This window comes from Setaria viridis, chromosome 7 (assembly GCF_005286985.2).
Source record: "Setaria viridis chromosome 7, Setaria_viridis_v4.0, whole genome shotgun sequence".
Classification (NCBI taxonomy): Eukaryota; Viridiplantae; Streptophyta; class Magnoliopsida; order Poales; family Poaceae; genus Setaria; species Setaria viridis.
In genome coordinates this window covers 7,497,108-7,516,773 of record NC_048269.2, presented here as the reverse complement: position 1 = coordinate 7,516,773, position 19,666 = coordinate 7,497,108, and the positions used below count along the sequence as shown (strand labels likewise).

Here is a 19,666-nt window from a genome sequence, read left to right as displayed (position 1 = left end):
TGTTCTTGCTTGTTCCTCGATTGCTTGCAAGAATTACCCTAGTGGTTTGGTTGATCGTGCTCCATAAGATCGTGGCGATCATTGGAGATGATGTATCGGTTGCTAAGGCGCAGCATCCTTGGATGGTTGTAGTCGGGCCGTGAATGTCGTCTCCAGCCACCAATTGAGTTACCCCACGCCCTCATCGAAAGATCGGGAACCAACCCTAGAGGGTTCCTATAAGGGACGGAGGCCGGCGGGCAGGCGGGCGGCGACGAGCGGCGATGGGCGAGCGGGAGGGTGGGACGAGTAATGAGGGGCAAGGGTGTCCCAAGACAGTTTAGTCTAGTTTTGTGGACTAGAGGACTAAAGCCTTTAGGTCAAATTTAATCCACCTATTTGGATGTTTAGGGACTAAAAAGTGCAAATTTTAGTCTAAAAAGCTTTAGTCCATGGGAACCAAACACCCCCTTATAACACCTCCAGCAAACTAGCCAAATATCACTCTCCATCCCTTTATTTGGCTACCTTACTCCATAAGATTTAGCAAACTAGCCAAATTCCAATTTTTCCTATTGGTCTGAATTTATATTCTGCAGGAGCATGGTTTTCCCAATTTGCAGTTTAAAATGGCTATGGCAATTGTCTAAAAACTACCTACTAGAATACCTAAAAACCACAAAAAACTGCTCCAGCAGATGACATGTATGGATTGCTATACCTAAATTTTTTATAATTAAATTTTTTAGACTATGACTTAAATTTCTCTCTCCAATATGCAAATATACCAATCCAAAGTTGGATGGCTAAACTAGCCCCGCCTCGGCATAGGCAAGCGCTGCCGCACAGGAGAGCTCCGTCGGGTGAGCCGAGCCATGATTTGGAGCTCGATTCGTTCATTCAGCCTTGGTGGATTGGACGCGGAAGGAGTGGTACCTGCGTCGATTTGTCGCAGTCCGCGTCACCCCCGATTTGGGCACCGCTGAGCGGAGGAGTGACGCGGCGCGAGCCGAGGAGCGCCTAGCCGGCAGCACGATCAGCGGTGTGGCCAGCGAAGGGGAGTGGCGCGGTCAGCAGAGGAGCAGCGTGGCCGGCGGAAAGGCAGGAGATGCGCGAGGGGATGAGCGGCGCAGTACCCGCGAGAGAGTGAGAGAAAGGTGGAGGGAGACTGGCAGGCAGGCCCTACTTGTCAGAGTCTTGCATAAAGAAAATAGGTAGACCATTAAAGGTAAAATGCAGGAGAAAGCAACATTTGGATAACTAAATTTTTCTCTCTATCTAAAACAAGTTTTAGATCACCAACATATTCTATCGGAGATGCTCTTACAAAGTCAGGGGTCTAGGGGTGTGGTATGACCGGATTCCCTGTGCCCCTGGGCTTAGGGGAGACTTCTCATTCTGGCCATTTGTGCCCATGTCAGACTGATGCAGCATATACAGCAAGGCCAAAACTACCACACTGTTCTTCGTGTTTCCGTTATGAACCCGAAGATCATACCAGAGTTACTAGAAATCTCATAAACATTAAAGTTGCAACAAAGTAAATTACTGTCAAACATGAGTGCGTCTTTACAACACCAGACAGTTCTACTTCTAACTTACCAGTCTTCATCCAAGTCTCTTGGTTGTTGATGACTCAAACTAAACAAGACAAACACAGCATGCATGAAACTGATGATGCATCATACATCAAAGTAAATTGCAGTCCACAGGCATATCCTAAGATCATTCGCAGTCAAACAGCCTGCAAAATTGCAGGGCCTGGATGTGTTAGGAACTCAGTAATATGATAGCCAACCTGCAATAATATAATGAAAATGTTAATAAGAATTGTTGACCTCCCATGCACACACCAGTTTAACCAAATGCATAATAAAGTATCTCATGCGAAATAAAAAAACTCGGCCCTTGGGGGAAAGACCCCGCCATGGTTTTCTATTGGTAGAGAAGACTCCAGCTAAGTAGCCAACCAGCTGAGAAAACCCCCGAACCCTGGTCTCACCCTATAGAGCCGCACCGCAACCACTGGTACACGGGCTGGCACCCTACCACTATTTTGTGGGGAGGCACAGCGAGGGGATTTTTTTAATCAAACACTGAAATTCACTCCACGAAGGAGTCAAAGTCAAACCCAGGACCTTGGAGGTGCTTAGGGGGTGTTTGGGAGGATGGGGCTAAATTTTAGCCCCCGTCACATCAAATGTTTGGACAAGGAGTATTAAATCTAGACTAATTACAAAACTAATTACACAACTCCTAGGCTAAATCGCGAGACGAATCTATTAAGCCTAATTAGTCCATGATTTGACAATATGGTGCTACAGTAACCATTCACTAATGATGGATTAATTAGGCTTAATAGATTCGTCTCGCGATTTAGCCTAGGGGTTCTGCAATTAGTTTTGTAATTAGTTTATGTTTAGTCCTCCTAATTAGTATCCGAACATCCGATGTGACAGGGCTAAAGTTTAGCCCCCTCCTCCCAAACACCCCCTACTTGAGTGCTGCAACCATTGTGCTACAGGCCCTTTCGCCATGCGAACTGAACATGCTGAAACTGGTCTGGTCATTCTTATGTCATGGAAATATGAACTCCAAAATAAAGTGGGATTGATAATTATGTGGTTTCAAACAAAGTCATCGATATGATTTGCAATAACTCTTTTAGCATCAAGAGTCATGCCATGAAACTACACCCACTGTTCGCCTAAACGGTCGTTTAGGCCGTTTAAACAGCATTTAGACGCTAAACGGTGGCAAGCCATTTCCATTTAATCGACCATTTAGCCCGTTTAATCGGCCGTTTAGCCCGCTAAACGGTGGCAAGCCATTTCCATTTAATCGACCATTTAGCCCGTTTAATCGGCCGTTTAGCCCGTTTAATGGCTAAACAGCAGGTGACCAACTGTTTACCGTTTAGCGTTTAGGATAACACTGACTACACCACAATTCTTTATAACGCATGACATAAATGTTAGCGTACCAGTTAGTATTCAACATTAAAATAGCATGCATAGAACAGAGAGAGAGAGAGGGGGGGGGGGAACACCTGCTATATGTTGTAGTAGCACATTACTTGTGCCTGAAGAAAGTAGGAATCCTTATATTTTCTACCACTCCCAATGTGAACACCATTTTTAATCCAATCTTCTCTATGAATCCACGCATCCCTACCGGTATCAAGGACGCCCAAAATCTGCACCAAAGTAAAGTAAAGATCCAGAAATACGGAACATAGGACAACAAAAAGGGGAAACAAAGCACATGATGCATCATTTTCCATCTTACAGTTCACTGTCCATTACCCAGTTTCCTAAATCAGACAGATCCTCTTCTTTATTAGTGAAAGTTTGGTGTCCACAGCTACTTCAAGAGTAACACATGGATCATTTTATTCCTGAATCATGCATCAGTTCCATTGTCTATTTAATTAAATAGACTGTTTTGGAAGTTCCAACAAATCCCATCAGTTCCACTTTTACCAATACTGGGTTGATGTGGAAGAACGTATAGTGTACCACCCATAAGCAAAGCAACAGCTTCAATGGCATCACTCAAATTTCAATCTTGGTATATCTTTGTAATCAAGACATATTGGATTGACTAACTGAATAATTTTTAGCAATCAGTCCATTTTTTCCCTCAAACATGCAAGACAGCTGCATATCGTTATATTAAGAATAAAAAGGGATAAGAAACCTTGCAAACTCACACGCACACGCTCAGGAACTATAGGTTACAGACTCGCTGATAACAAAAAGAAAAAACCAACCTCGACTAACGCGTAATCATCAGTTCAATTTGGACAATCGTCTAAATATAGAAGAAGGCATTTCAATCAAATAGAATTCATTAGTTGTAACAGCAAAGCAACTCAAAATATTAGTTATAACAGTTACATACATTTGAGACTCTTATCAACCAGTTATGCAAGAAATTTCCACAAAACAGCAATGAGCAATGGCAAACAACAATAAAAATCAAAGAACAAGACAATACATTTTAAAAGGTGCAAATTCAAATATAGGTATAGCTTTGAGGTTCAGCAGCTAACGCCCAGACATGGCCATGAATACTTGAATCATCAGCACAGAAGGCTTTAACTTTTATGGAGCCAGTGATTGTTAGACAGTTGTGTATAGGCCGGCCCTATGGGCCTTGGGTGCTGGGCGTGCGCCGCCCCTAGGTTTAGATAGGTGTTACCGTATTAGGTTAGGATCCCCTAGGGTTATATATATATGCAACCCCGGTGCTTTGCATCTGTTAGATGTATATGTACTGTTGGTATTTTCCCTTTTGTATTAGGGGGTTTTGTATATTTCCCCCTTCCTATATATATATGGGCCTAGTGCACCTATTCCGAATACAAGTGCTATTCCTAACATGGTACAGAGCCAAACTAGGGTTAGGTTCCTTCTCAATCTGCTCTAGGGTTCCTTTTTTTTCCTTCGCACGTTGCACTTGCGTGTTGTTCTCTGTCCCTGCAGCTCGTCTCGTCGCCCGCCGTTCTTCCGCTCGCCTGCCTCCTCGTCACCCGACGCCGTGCCTGCAGCACGTCTCCGCCACTCGTCTCGCCGTCGTTTGTCTGCGCCCATGCGCTCCGCCGCCCACCGCCTCCAAGTCATCGCCGGACCCATCCACCGCGTCGCCGCTTGTCTTGCACCACGTGAGCGCACAAAGCTGACTGCTCAGTCTGCTGAGTGTGTTTCTCTTGGCTATAGTTCTGAGCATAAGGTATATCGTTGTTGGGATCCGGTTAGTCGTAGGATGAGGATTTCTCGGGATGTTGTTTTTGATGAATCTCATCCTTTTTATTCTCGTCCTTCTTATGATGTTTCCCTGCATCTTTGGTTGATCCACTATCCTTCTTGATATTACCTGATACTTCTATTGCTATCACACCTTTATCACGGCGTGTACCTCCTCCAGTGGCTCCCCCTATAGTCTCCTCGCCTGTCCATCGTGCTGATGTGCTCTCTTCGGAGCCTACTTCTTTGGAGTGTCCTACTGTGGCTGTTGATTTTTCTGTGAAGCCACCAGTGACACGTCTATACTCGTCGTGTTCGGACTTCTTCTGATGTGCCATCTTATTCTGATGTCCCATCTTATTCTGTTGTGCTACCTTCGTCTGATACGCCATCTTCTCCTATTAAGGCTTCTCTTTCAAAGGATTCCTCTCCTGAGCAGCTTCTTCGTCGTAGTCATCATCTTCAAAGACGTCCTGATTATTATTCTCCTTCTGCTTCTCCTTCTGCTGATGCTGCTACTGTTCTTTCGGAGCTGGCCTCTTATCGTGATGCTCTTCCTCATCAGGAATGGCAGCACACTATGGCTGAGGAGATTGTAGCTCTTGAGCACACTCACACGTGGGATCTTGTTCCTCGTCCCGCACATATGCACCCTATTACATGTAAGTGAGTTTATAAGGTGAAGACCCACTCTGATGGTTCTTTTGAGCACTATAAGGCTCGTCTTGTTGCTCGTGGTTTCCAGCAGGAGTATGGTCGAGACTATGACAAGACTTTTGCCCCTGTTGCTCACATGACCAATGTTTGCACTCTTCTTGCTGTGGCCTCTGTTCGTGAGTGGTCATCTCTCAGCATGATGTCAAGAATGCCTTTCTTAATGGTGAGCTGCGTGAGGAGGTCTATATGCAACCACCACCTGGGTATTCTGTTCCTGTGGGTATGGTTTGTCATCTTCGTCGCTCGCTTTATGGCCTAAAACAGGCTCCTCGTGCTTGGTTTCAGCGTTTTGCCTTTGTGGTCACTGCTGCTGGTTTTTCTGCTAGTGCTCATGATCCTACGCTTTTTGTCCATACCTCACCACGTGGCCGGACTCTTCTCCTCCTTTATGTCAATGATATGATCATTACTGGAGATGATCCTCAGTATATTGCCTTTGTCAAGGCCCGTCTCAGTGAGCAGTTTCTTATGTCTAATCTTGGTCCTCTTCGTTTCTTTCTTGGGATTGAGGTTTCTTCTACATCTAAGGGCTTCTATCTTTCTCAAGAAAAGAATATTCAGGATCTTCTTGATCGTGCTTCTCTTACTGATCATCGGATTGTTGAGACTCCCATGGAACTTAATGTTCATCTTCGAGCCATTGATGGTGAGCCTCTTGAGGATCCCACTCGTTGTCGTCATATTGTTGGGAGTCTTGTTTATCTTGGTGTTACTCATCCTGATATCTCCTATGCTGTGCATATCCTGAGTCAGTTTGTTTCAGCTCCCACTCATCTTCATTATAGTCATCTTCTTCGTGTCTTACGTTACCTTCGTGGGACTCTTTCACGCCGTCTATTCTTTCCACGCTCTAGCTCCTTACATCTCCAGGCAAATTGTGATGCTACCTAGGCTAGTGATCCCTCTGACCGTCAATCTCTTTCTGCCTATTGTGTTTTTCTTGGTGGTTCCCTTATTGCTTGGAAGACTAAGAAGTAGGTAGCAGTTTCTCGTTCGAGTGCTGAGGCTAAGTTGCGTGCTATGGCGCTTGTGATGGCAGAGGTGACTTGGTTACGATGGTTGCTTGAGGATTTTGGTGTTTTAGTTTCTGTGCCGACTCCTCTTTTGTCTGACAGTACAGGTGCTATTAGTATTGCTCGTGATCCAGTGAAGCATGAGTTTACTAAGCATATTGGTACGGATGTTTCTTATACACAATCACAGGTTCAGGATGGGGTTATTGCTCTTCAGCATGTGCCTTCAGAGTTGCAGTTGGATGATTTCTTTACAAAGGCACAGACCCGAGTTAAGCACAAATTTTATCTCTCTAAACTCAGTGTTCTTGACCCACCATGAGTTTGAGAGGGGGGTGTTAGATGCATATGTACTATTGGTATTTTCCCTTTTGTATTAGGAGGTTTTGTGTATATTTCCCTCTTCCTGTACCTGTACATATATGGGCCTAGTGCCCCTATTATGAATACAAGTGCTATTCCTAACAGCATCAATACATCTACCATTCCCGAGCCATATTACTTTCATGGTATCACGAGTCCGGGCTACCGCCCCAATTCACCTTTCGCTGCCCTAAACCCCGCGCGCCACCCCTTGGCTGCGCCACCCATGGCCGGGTCCTTACCCACCGTCGACCAGGAGGGCGCCGCCGCTTCCGCCTAGGTGCGCGTCCAGCGCCTGGCTGAGTGCGAGGAGGCCCTGGCGTGCGCCCTCCAGGCCGAACAGGAGGCGGTCACTACAGCAGCTGAGCGCGACGCCACCGCAGCTCGTGTCCGCGATGCCCACGCTTGCGATTTCCTGATTGGTGGTGTTTCTATAAACCCTGGAGACCCTAGCCTATATATATGTAACCCCGGTGCTTTGCATCAATACATCTACTATTCCCGAGCCATATTACTTTCAGTGATCATCAAGGCGCAAGAGATGAACTCAAACGAAGAGGCACCAGATAGAAATTTTGGATACAATCGCCACAATCCTTTTGTGCATGGTTGAGAAATCCCTTGCTTGGCACATGATACCTAGGGTCCAAATTGCCAAGCTTCTTTCTGATATGGAATAACTAGGGATAGCCCGAAGAACCTATTCGTCGCCCTCCCTCGGCAGGCTTTGACTACTTTTTAGGGTTCTTCTTGCTTGATTACAATGGATGGTGCGGCTATGCTTATATAGCCAGCTACCTAACAAACCTAATCTAATCTAAATAACCTTATCCCTCTAACAACCTTATCTCTAATGACTTGCTAACAAACCAATCTTATTCCCCTCGTGGTACTGTTCACGAGCTACAGTACTCGTGGGCCTAGGCCTGTGGCCGGCCCACTTGCCATAACATCTTCTATGGATTCGGTTGTTGCCTTGAACAAGATGGTCAGTTGTTTCCAGGTCAAGAGCACCTGGTTGACTTATCTATGAAGGTGCCTAGCCGAGTGGCCGGGTAAGTTCCTGGGTTTGAGTTTCACTGGTCCAGCTGCCATTGTCCATTTGTCCTCCATGCTTAACTGCTTAAGAGCTTAAGGTAGTCCAAACATGTATGTTCTTTCATCAAGAAACCTAATTAGACCTGATATTACACTATAGTCTTGCTTACCTTTACAAGGACTACTCCATCAATACAAAAAGACAAGACCTGCTTGATTTTGGAACTTTGTATGTTACGTGTATAAAAACTATACAGCTAGATTTATACTTCAAAGTGCTTTATGCTATATTGATTTACATGTAATACATTATGCAGAAAAACAATAGTTAAAATCTAATTTTGAAGATAGAGACAACATGAATTAACCTTATATTCTTGCACCGAGGGAGTAAAAGACAAAAAATGTGATTTTTTTCTAAAAATGAAAATTCTATTCTCAAAAAATTTGCATCAGTTTATCTTATTAGCAAAAGGTATGGAAAGCACGTTTACTACCATTTCCTGAGGTTTACTGCATAGCAGAGCCTAAGCTTATATTAAGCATAGAAAATAAAGTATTTTACAGGGGAAAAGAAGAAACAAAACCAGCCACAGGAAACTGACATTTTCAAAACTCTAGTCCTAACTCCTAAGCAAACAGTGTAGTACAAGAAAACATATTACCACTAGAGAATGCATCACACTAGGACACTAGGTACTGGACCAGATTGAGAATATTGATGACTTTGATGCACCAAACAGTTAAACCCAAAAGCTTATTTGTTAAAGGGGTGTGTGATATGCAGAGCTTTCAAAAATCATTTTGAAATTTTTCATACATTAGCCAAAAGAGTCTGTTAGCATTTCATTTTTCTAACTTTTTTTCTCAAACTCCCAAAAATTTTCAACTTCTAGCATGGTATGCTTTCAATGGGTTCACTTTCTCTTGATACCCATCAGGGTTTTTCAGTTCATGGAGATAGCCAGTAGCTGCTAAGATTTGGAAAATACTACTCCCTTTGCCCCTCTAGGCTCCCTCATGCCTGGTGTGGACTGGAAGGATCACGAATATTTATTAAAATTTTGTTAGACACGGCTCAAAACCTCAAACTCACATCATGACCTATTAGCTCCGATGACATATTGAGTTTGCTACACCGAAAACTCGCACAAGCTATATAGAAAAAATGGACAACATACTTCATTTGAGAAGAGATGTAACTTACCACTCCACCTTTCCATGGAACAAATAAAGGGTAAGTCCTAGACTGCAGCACCTAACATTTCAAATGAGGGATTAAGAAAAAAAGAAACTCAATGATGTAGATTATGGACTCGCAACAACATCAAACTTTAATAGAATTTAATGTAAATCTAGGAACAAACCTATCACATAAGTACATAACTACAGGCAACAATCTCAAGAAATAGAGCATGCATTGCTAAAGAAAGAGATAGATAGACCAATCCATGTCTTTTAAGTTTGCATAACACACCTCAACTCTCTCGACAGATTGGTTTGCTGGGAGTTTGTTGAGAATCCTGAAAAGAGAAGTTGAGCAGATCAATAAACCTTTGGAGGCCAGGAATAGTATGTGTTGATAAAAATTTGCATCTTACTCTTTTTGTCCAAAAATGGGCTAATATTGGCCAATTGCAATGGCATCAGTGTTCATTTTATCAGAGTTTATTTTTCAAAAAAAAAAGAACTTGCAGACACAAATAAGTAACATTTTGGGATGAAATGCAGTAAAAGCACATAAACTTTGCTACAACTTGTAGAAACATTGCAGGAAGAGACTAGTGATCAAGCATACATTTTGAGGACCGTGTCAATGTCCAAAAAGTCAAATTAGTTGTCATTCTAGCTTTGTCCTAACTCAAACCTTTCTAGCTTTGAACATTAATTCCTAAAAAATGTAAAGTTTGACATTATAAGATTTATGTTTTTAGATTCATCATGAGAAATACTCTACATAATTTGCATGTTGTTAAACTACACGACATTTTAGGAATTGATGGTCAAAGATATAAATGTTTGCCTTAGGACAAAGTTGGAACAACAACTATTGTGAAACAGAGGGAGTACATTTTTTTAAAAAAAAAACTGATGTCCATTACACCTGTGCACTATCTACATATAGTGTGACATTAGTAAGCTTTTGCAAATTTATTCCAATAGTCTTCCATGAAACAATGCTAGGACAAGCTGATTGACATTTAACAAACCTTAGCTCCAGAACTGGTGCAAGACCAGCTGTAGAAGCTGCACCACCAACCTGAAAGGCACAGATTAGATTAGTCCCTCTAATGAGTCATAGACAATATTGGTTTTATTTGAGAAAATAATCCTGATACTTTACCAGCTGAATGCTACAAAACAGCTTCCTTTGAAGGTCAACACGTCCTGTAATCAGTAGTTGTTACTGTCAAAAAGTTTCTCTTTCAGGTACACGATATATCAAGAAAGAATGAAAGATACTACCTGTCGAAAGAACGCTACTAACAATGGCTTCTACGAGACCAATGTTATCAAATTTCTTTAATCTAGTGGGAAACGTAGGGTAACTGTCCCACATGCCATACCCACCATTCCCACCAGGGTAAAGACTGTCACTTGTCTGCCAAGTATCTTCCAGCATGTCATCGTAGTCTTGGAACCTGGGAGCATACACAAATTGTATGAAGCAACCATATTAAGCATAACCACAAACTGAGGGGAAACAAAACAAAATCTCACCAAGATCGAGGAGGTGGAGGGTACTCTTCTGGAACAAGAACCCTTGGGTAAAGAAGCCCCATAGGAGGAACCTATTTTATCAAAATTTAAAGTAAATTTGAATTTCATATATGTTATGTATATATAATTGTCATGGATGGTCGGCTGGGCCGACGATGGGCCTATTGGACCTCCATTAGTGTTAGAGTTAGAGATAGAATTAGATATCTTGCTTAGGGGTCAAGTCTCTCTATATAAAGAGAGGAGATGTATCAATTAGGGAATCAAGTAAGAATTATCAGGAGAGATCCTCATCTACCTCCGGGCCTTGAGATTGGGCGCAGCCATCGCTGGCGTGCCCGATCTCAAGTGTCCAGTTCAGCGTCTGTTTACCCCTCACAATTCCCTAATCCCTCCCGTTCTGCACGGCTACCTGATCGAGGCACTGACAATAATTCATATAAGAGAAACGGCTACAGAATTTTGCCGACAACCGTTCAACACCCTTTTCAAGATGGAAAATTGCTGAAATATCAATTGCAACAATTAAATAAACAGTTCAGATTGATAGATCCAGCTTCTGTGTGCACACCTGTGCGTGCATGACAGAGAACTTATTTACATATGTCAGGCATGAGCACAATGCTCACTTCTGTAAGACAACCATTCTGAAAAAGCATAATCTTATCTTCCGCTTCAAAAGACAACAGCAGCAAGGAAATGAAGGGAAAGACCAAAAGAGTATGTATGTGTTCAAGGAATTACATTAAGAGCTGAAAGTCTTGTCTTTTGATGCCCAGCAGATCTATCATCATCGTATGAATGAACAAGGGCAACTGCATCAAAAGTCCCACTCTGAAAAAAGGAAAAGAATATGTCCTAGAATAAGTATGATACTAAAAACAACAGAACTGGCCAAAGAAAGTTTTAAGGCAAAAAATACAATTTTTTCCATTTTATTGACCATTTTCATGTAAAGCATAGCCTGATGTAGAAAAGGAAATAAATCCAAATTTAAAATGGTATCTACAGCAAAACATTACCTTATGCTACTGGCATCTTTTTCTAGTTAATTTACTAATAGGCATGGTGCAATAAAAAAATTAGCAAGCTATATCAAATGATTCATCTGCCTCAAGCCCATTCACAAGGCATGTTTGGAAAATATGGATCCCTCTAGGAATTTTAGGAACAATGTCACATGCATACTAAATCCTAGGCATTTGGATCCCAACCACAAGAAGGCCCTAAATGCCTAGCCCAATTACTAGGATTTTCAATGCATATATCAGGCGATCCAATATATCATACTGGACCAGTCAATCAGGTATAGCTCAAATAGAGGGGGAGGGGAGGGAGGGTTTGATGGAGATTTTAAATTGGAAAAAAAAAAAGGAAGTAGAATTTGTTCGTTTTCAACTTGGTAGATTTACTAGTCAACATACACTTGAGAACCTGCCTTATAGTGCAATCATAAAACAGAAGATGCACACACTTTTTTTCATTCGCATGTGTCTACGGTTTCAGCCATTCAGGTGTGTCAATCAATTCAATAATAATATAATAAAAAACTTGACCTGCGGGGGGTAAGACAGCCCCTGGGTTTTGGCTAAGAGAAGACCTTCTCACACAGACCAAGAAAATCCCCGAACCTTTGCCCCACCCTTACACAGGGGCCCGTAACCCTTGTGAGACTACCATTGGGCTGGCGACCACTGCAACTACCCCCAGTGGTGATGGATGAGGGGATCTTTTTAACCCCAGCCTGAAATTCGCTCCCACAGGGAATCGAACCCAGGACCTGAGGAGTGTTACTGAGGCCATCGAACCAATTCAGCTAGAGACCCGTTCGCAATAATAATATAATAAAACTGTTCAGAAGATTTTATATGTTTATTCTCACAACAAAATTATCATAACTGGAACACAATTACACAAAACAGTCAGCTGTAGCATGTGGTCCAACAAGGAAAAACTTCTCAGCCATTACCCTTTTAAGAATTAGCAAGCTTAGAATAAGCCACTTACCCTTATTTGGCTATATGACTCTTTTATTTTGTTGAGCATTAGCATATCTATGGGCTTGCTCACTGGATCAGTTTGAAAGTTTGGCCATGTGTGATGGCGACGTTGAACCCAAAGCAGGCATCTAGAGATGTCCTACAATACAATGAAGTTAACAAAGGACACATTATTGCGAAATGAAGTGCATAATGAAAGAATGATATACATATACAACACAAAGAGATAGTGCTTTCAGCAGCAGTCAATACATATTATGACAGCATGTTATAGTATTATAACCTCCCCAGACCCCACCTCGTGTGGGTGCACCCTTTTTTAATAACTCATGTAACTCTATATATACTATCATATTTTGTACAAATTTCATCACTAATTGAAATGAATATGAACATTACAGAAAGCATCAAATAACAAAAGTATAAGAGCACTTGGGAAATACCTAAATAAACAGGACATGAACCAAACAACATATAACACAGAAGTACAGAAGGGCACACATTTAGCAGCAAGTCATTTAAAACTAAAATGAGGAATAGATAAGTTCTTCACACACCTCAAAATGCTAATATTAAGGGTTTGTCTGATACAGTAAAATATTGATCAAACTAAAACAAGTGTACATATAACTTGTTTTTCAAGTTCTAATGCTACATTGAGCAAGTTCAACCTCCCCATTACAAAGCTGAAGGGAGATACAAATCAAATAAATTGCACCTCAAAAATTTGGTCAGCAATAGAATTCTATTTTCATATCTCTGATCTGCTTTGCAAAATATGTTGAAGAACCAAAAATCTACACTTTGTATTAACAGTAATTCATTTTTTAGGACATCTTTAAGGAACCACAGCTACTCTTTTCTTAACTTTTATATAATAGTTTTAAGTTTTAGCACTAGAGTAACTGCAGCAGCAGAACTTCTGCTGAAGGAGTTATCCACAAGGCAGAAATTGCTACATTCCTAAGTAATATGTTATGAACAGGATGGTGAAATTAAAAGATAAATCAACACTATCACATTGTACCAAATAAAAGGAAGATCCCCTTTGCTGACAAACAAAGTAGAAGAGGACTGAATGCACAGCAGTACATTAGAACATGACACCATATGAATAAAATGACCAGAGTAATGGCAATCTGTTGTGCAGGCGAACATACATCTCCACCATACGGAAGCGCCAATGCTGTGTGGGGCAAAGCTACTCCATCCTGCACACATTGGGGGAAGATGATGTATTGATATCTAATTAGAGCTACTCCATCCTGCACTAAAAATAAGACCTGCATTTCCTAGCAGTTAATGCAAGAATTAAAAAACACACAAGGCTTACCTCAACACAAACTACTTGCGTAACTTGAGCGCCAATGTTGACAACACAAGCTGTAGACAAACCATTTCCAAAAGCTGCAGCTAGAGCTTCCTAATAAAACATAAACAAAGAATATGTTGGAAGCCATTCTGTGAATCATCAAATATTAAAGCTTGGCCAAGTTTAGCGAATTCTGCCAGCACATATGTTCTGAACCCAATAAAGGCATTAAGCAATCAATTTGTAGTTTACCCAAACAGGAAGATTCAACACCATATGAACCACATTTAACTTAAAGCTAATGCCCAACCTTTGGGTGCAAGTTGCTCCGCCTAAATGTCCACTAGCAAGACTCGTGACTTCACAAGGATTTGATTTATGGCTACAAAACATTGAGCTAGTGGCTAGACTTAATCACATGATCCGAACAGCTAGCGCTAGCAAAAAAATGTCGAGCTGTTCTTCTACAGCAACAGTAGCCCATGATTAAGTTACACCATTTTGGCAGTGGAGCGAACTTCTACTCTAGCACAAATATCGACACACCCTCTCCAGCATAGTTACTTAATAACTAATAACAAAAAGAAGGATCATAAACATATTAGTGAAGTACCACATACTGACAGCAATATGCTGAACTGCTGAATTAGAACATAACCCATTAAGTGAATTAGTGAATGTAATTTTTCAGTAGTTCCGGGAAAACAATAATCTCAAAAATGAGGAAACTATTATAGCAAACAAAAAACAAACAAACAACATCAAAGCCTTTCAGTCCCAAGCAAATTAGAGTAGGCTGAAATTATTATAGCACCATTGGGGTAAAACTACATACAATACAATCACAGGGAAAAGAAAACGGACTATGTTTATGTGAAAAATGCTATGAGACTGGGGACAAAGACAAACCTGATGTACCACTGCTGTGCTAAACCCCAAATCGTGGAGGACAATAGACAGCATCTCTTTTATTTCTGGCACAGTGAGTAAATTAACATTCTTCACCAGAAAAAACATAACAGAATCTGCCTTGTGAAACATAACATATACATTGCAGTATAGGATAGTGCCCAAAAAAACAGAAAAGAAAAGCAAACAGCTGACTGTTACTCAAAACACACACAAAAAAATATATACTAATCATGATTTTATCAATTTAAGGCTCCTTAACAGCATGGATAACATATATATATATATATATACAAGTTTAAAGCATTAAAAAAGGAAATCAGCCGAACTGATGACTAGCCAACAACCAAAGGATGAAGATTCGAAAACCGGATAAGGGATAACATCGGACACACCATCACGACACAAATAGAAATGTGTCACCAGACAAAGATCGTGTCCAAAGAGACGAAGCCCAACTAAACAAATCAGACTAGGACCACATAGTATGTGAACATGTGCTGCAGGAAAGAATCTATTAAAGAACTATGTGTTTATCCAAACCGTGTTGCTAAGACTATTCTGTGAATTAACAATTGACTAATCATGTCGACTAAAAAAATTATAGGATGTTATATGAAAGAAAATCAGTATCACCTTAGCTTAAAAAACAATCGAGTACAAAAAGAACACCCGATGTAACAAAATGACCAAATCAGATGTTGGAAAATCACTGTGTGTCCAACAATAATGGTGTCTGCTTTTTTCTTCATCTATTGTTGACACTCTAAAATTACCATGTAATCTAGATGTCTAAGTAAAATAATTCACTAAGTACTGGTAGCACACGAGGTAGTATTCTATGGCATGGAAAGTGATATCAGGTCACACCCAGCCCAATTAAAAACATTTATTATGAGAAGAAATTCTATTTGGCATATCAAGTGTGTACCAAGACATACTGATGTAATTCATAAACAGGTGGGCTCAACTTGCACCTCCTAATATTCTATTGTATGAAAGGAGAAATACCTCGGTTGTCAAATGTCTCCCCAAGAACAAGAATTGCGGAATATAGACCTCTGTCTCTTGGGTTGATATGCAACTTTTCTGTCAACATCCAGTTCCAAATAGTGCGTAAATCTTCTAAAACCTGCAACATATATAAAAGAAAAATCAGTGAGATGATACATACACAAGAATGACAGAACATAGCCACATAAGTATGACAACCCATGCAAAAGGAACTAATCTTTTGCTTATATGTTCCCCACCCTTTAGGGAGCCACATACTGCCTGAGTGCCTGTTGCTAGCATCAAGCTTAGGTCTTTTAAGAATGCAAATTTTCACTATTTTGCAGCCATGAGTTCCACTCATTGTATCAAAACGAATTACTTTTAACAACAAAGCACTCCTACTCAACCACTATAGAACTAACAAGAGAAACCTCAGCAAATGAACTGAAATGACACTTTATGATCTGAGCTGTGTTGTCAGGAACACACAGAGAGAAGCATACTACAGTTGAACTATCTTTATGAAAAGAAACATGCATTAATCTGGTTTCCTACCTGATGCAGTGAATAATTATGAGACACATTGAAATGGCCTCTCCTGATAGGACGACTCAAACAGTACGACTCAGAAGGAGGTATTTTCAAAGCATCTTCTCCAAATATCATTTCCTTATACTTGTTCTCTTCAACGTCATGTCCATTATCATCACCAGATGTGCTTGGCAGAGTACCTTCCTCAGCATCCTTGTATACTGATCTATCTGGCCAATTTTGGGGGGTTTGGCAAAACAATTATAAGAAAGAAAAAATGCTATGTAGAGTTTCCTCTTAACTACAGTAGAATTGAACATTGCTGGACAACTGTTACGACAAAAATCAGCAGGTACCAAATTATCTTTGAAATTAACTCCACTGGTTTCACATGGGTCAGGCAGGTCACCACTAACCAGGCAGGTGTTTAAACAGAAGTCATAACCGGCGATCACAATGTCAAAAAAAATATAAACCGTTTCAGGTGACACTGATGTACAACTTCCAAAAAGTAAACTAATCTATAAGGGTAGTACCCTAAACACAAAATATGCAGTTTAACTTTTGTTAACAATAGCAACTCAGAAATAAAAAAGGAAGCACTTCAATGAATGAAGTGTAATGATCAGAAAGTACCAATTGACGTGGATGGCTTAATACTTCTCTCTGTCACATTTGTCCAAGTGAATTTACTATCGTCTCTGCTTTGCTGTGAGGAAAAACCATCGACACGTCCCATCTGAAGAGGTAAAAATAACCACATCAGCATGCAGGGATTATGCTGGAAAACTTCTTAAACAAACAAAACAAAACAAAACTGAATCTTGTGATGCCAAACTGTCTAATATATATGCAGTGCAAACACCAGTTAGTCTTAAATATCTGAAGTCAGATTCCATGATTGGAAAATAACAGCAAGTTCCACAGTTAGATATAATTTAGAACTAGCTCTACACTTTCAGGAGAGGTGCTCTGCTGAGTCATTCAAGGACATCTTAGAACCTTCATGTCCAAGCATGCTATGACGCTAATATACTGCATTCTAATGCTTTGTTCAACACTTAATCTTAAGAACATCTTTCAACATCTAACAATGCCTATCGTATGTTTCATTGATAACTATAAGGACAGTAATGAAAAAAGTTCAGTTAACTTATGTGCTTGCTTGTAGACATTATATTTCATAAACGAGAAGGTCATTATATGGCACTGAATAACACAATTTCCCATAAAATAAGTGGTGGCCTGATGCTTTGGTATGTGGGCCATACATGAAAATTTCTGAGCCTATGGCATTTTGGGCCCACAAAGGACAGGCATGGTAAACGACAATAATGATGGCATGGAATCACAACCTAAAAACAATGCCACAAAATAAATAGAACAATTATTAAGTGGAAGATCATGCAGGGTTTCTCTTTATAACTAAATTAGCTTATTGTAAAGTCCTGAATCCTATCTAGCTATTGTTCAGCTTATAAGCCCAAATGCACAACAAAGCAACCCAATCCCTCTCAATACGTATGGATTGGAGGGGATTATGATATTTATAAACGAGGCCTTATAACACAGGATAAATGTCCAATGTTTCTTCCTCCTTATCCTTACAGTCTTTGGTGGAAACAAATCAAGATAAACAGGCAATTTTTTTTATTCGTGCGTGCTCGGTGGGTGGGGAGGGGGGGGGAGAGGATGGGGATTACAAATATCAACATTCTCCAGATTTCTTAAGTGTGATCATAAATAAAGAATTTCAAGGAGCAAACCCTGCCTCCAGATGCCATTGTGCCACTTCATAATACGAAAAAGCTGAAGTTTAGCTTCGGAGGTAAAGACATGTGGTCACAATGCACAGTACCTTTGGAGGAAGGGGTTGGTTCGGTGAAGGCATTTCTTCATCCAAAAATGGTATTTTCATCAGTGCTGCAATCTGTAAGAGTACCAATTCATTAGCTACAGAGCCAAACATAGTCCAAAAGGAAAATGATTGGAATCTTTTCTTTTACAATATCATATGCGCTCTCCCGCTCTGCATTCTGTGATGATGTAGCACGGCAGTTGAGCATCTGCAAACAAGCATAACTCTTGTTCACCCAAAATATATTGAAGTTACATTGCAAGCATGCAAAAAACACAATAGGATGGCCTCCCTCTTATTTGCATTACCTGATCCCTCACAGAGAACTTTGGTTCTTCACCCTCCTGTGGATTGATGTGTCGTGCAATGCAGTGTGGTATATTGAATGGCACATCCTGACTAGCAAACCCCATGCGCACGTTTGCAGATCCTACAAATGATGTGCACTTGCTTAAATGACTAGCAACCATGAATTACATCATGTAGGAAAAACATACTGTTTTGCTAGAAATTTCTTCCAGTCATGAATAACTGCAGCATCTCACTGTCAGCACTCATCAGGGTAAGTTACAAGTCAAGTAATGCACTTCTCTTAAAAGCTGCACTTCAGCATTCGATTCAACCAAATAAAGGAGAAGGCATGGCAAAATTCCCATTTTGAATTATCATTTATCAATAACCTGAGGTTCACAATTTCTGAGCACATTGGATCCCAGAAGGCGTGAATCAAAATAAAACTACGAAGAAGCAAACCGTTTAAGAAAAAGAAAAATAGGCCGAGAAAAGTAGTGATAATAATTAATTAACACGTGCGAGCACTAGGGTTTGGGCAGGGGCGCACCTGGGTTGATGACTACGAGGTTGGAGCCGCGCTCGGCCATGAGCTGCGACGGCACCACCGTCTTGAGGTAGTCCTGCGCGAAGGGGCGGCACAGAATCAAACTTCAGTCGCCACTGGCTAGGGTTTCTCTGGGGTTTACGTGGCAGGAGGAACAAGCCAGATTCGGCGTGGAAGAGGAGAATAAGCAAGGGATGGGAGGAGGTAGGGCTTACCATCTCGGCGGCGGCGGCGGCGTCCGCGGCGGAGCGGGGCGCCGGGGTTGGAGGCGAAGGCTCCGTTCCTCTTCCACTACGAGCGGGTTCGACTTTCTTTTTTCCTGTAAAACGGGACGGTGTGGTGAGCTTGCGTGTACATTTATTTCCAAAAAAAAAAACAAATTACTCCTCAAGTTACCATTGTCAATTTCACAACTATGTCAATTGATCCAATTTATCCCTTAATCCATTTTTTCATACATAAGTAGAGTTTTCTAACTTCAATTTTGTAGGGTAACAATGGACATCATAACTTATCTTTTAAAATATTTTTTGAAATTTTCATCCTTTTTGTCATGCAAATTTGTACTCATTGATTATTTTGTTATTATAATGTTATAGCCTATTAGAATAATAATGAAAACTAATTAATTTATTTTTTAATA

At 40.8% G+C, this 19,666-nt stretch overlaps 1 protein-coding gene across 2 annotated transcripts; it reads right to left on the bottom strand.

The window, feature by feature from the left end:
• Window positions 1–1,482: 1,482 nt before the first annotated feature.
• On the bottom strand, window positions 1,483–19,397 carry LOC117862814 (actin-related protein 9). Of its 2 annotated transcripts, none has more exons than XM_034746336.2 (21): window positions 19,239–19,397; window positions 19,027–19,099; window positions 18,494–18,615; window positions 18,334–18,393; window positions 18,186–18,257; window positions 16,964–17,066; window positions 16,352–16,557; window positions 15,812–15,932; window positions 14,801–14,865; window positions 13,913–14,002; window positions 13,740–13,790; window positions 12,587–12,718; window positions 11,324–11,413; window positions 10,580–10,650; window positions 10,325–10,500; window positions 10,203–10,246; window positions 10,069–10,118; window positions 9,336–9,381; window positions 9,066–9,116; window positions 3,029–3,175; window positions 1,483–1,723 (listed from the first exon to the last, which is right to left on the bottom strand). In XM_034746336.2, the coding sequence occupies exons 1-20, from the start codon at window positions 19,239–19,241 to the stop codon at window positions 3,032–3,034; spliced, it is 1,770 nt and encodes a 589-aa protein (XP_034602227.1). In that variant the 5' UTR covers window positions 19,242–19,397; the 3' UTR covers window positions 1,483–1,723; window positions 3,029–3,031. The 2 variants fall into 2 exon arrangements, with proteins under 2 accessions (XP_034602227.1, XP_034602226.1); XM_034746335.2 differs by having other exon boundaries at window positions 1,483–1,777; window positions 19,239–19,390.
• Between the last annotated feature and the right edge of the window lie 269 nt (window positions 19,398–19,666).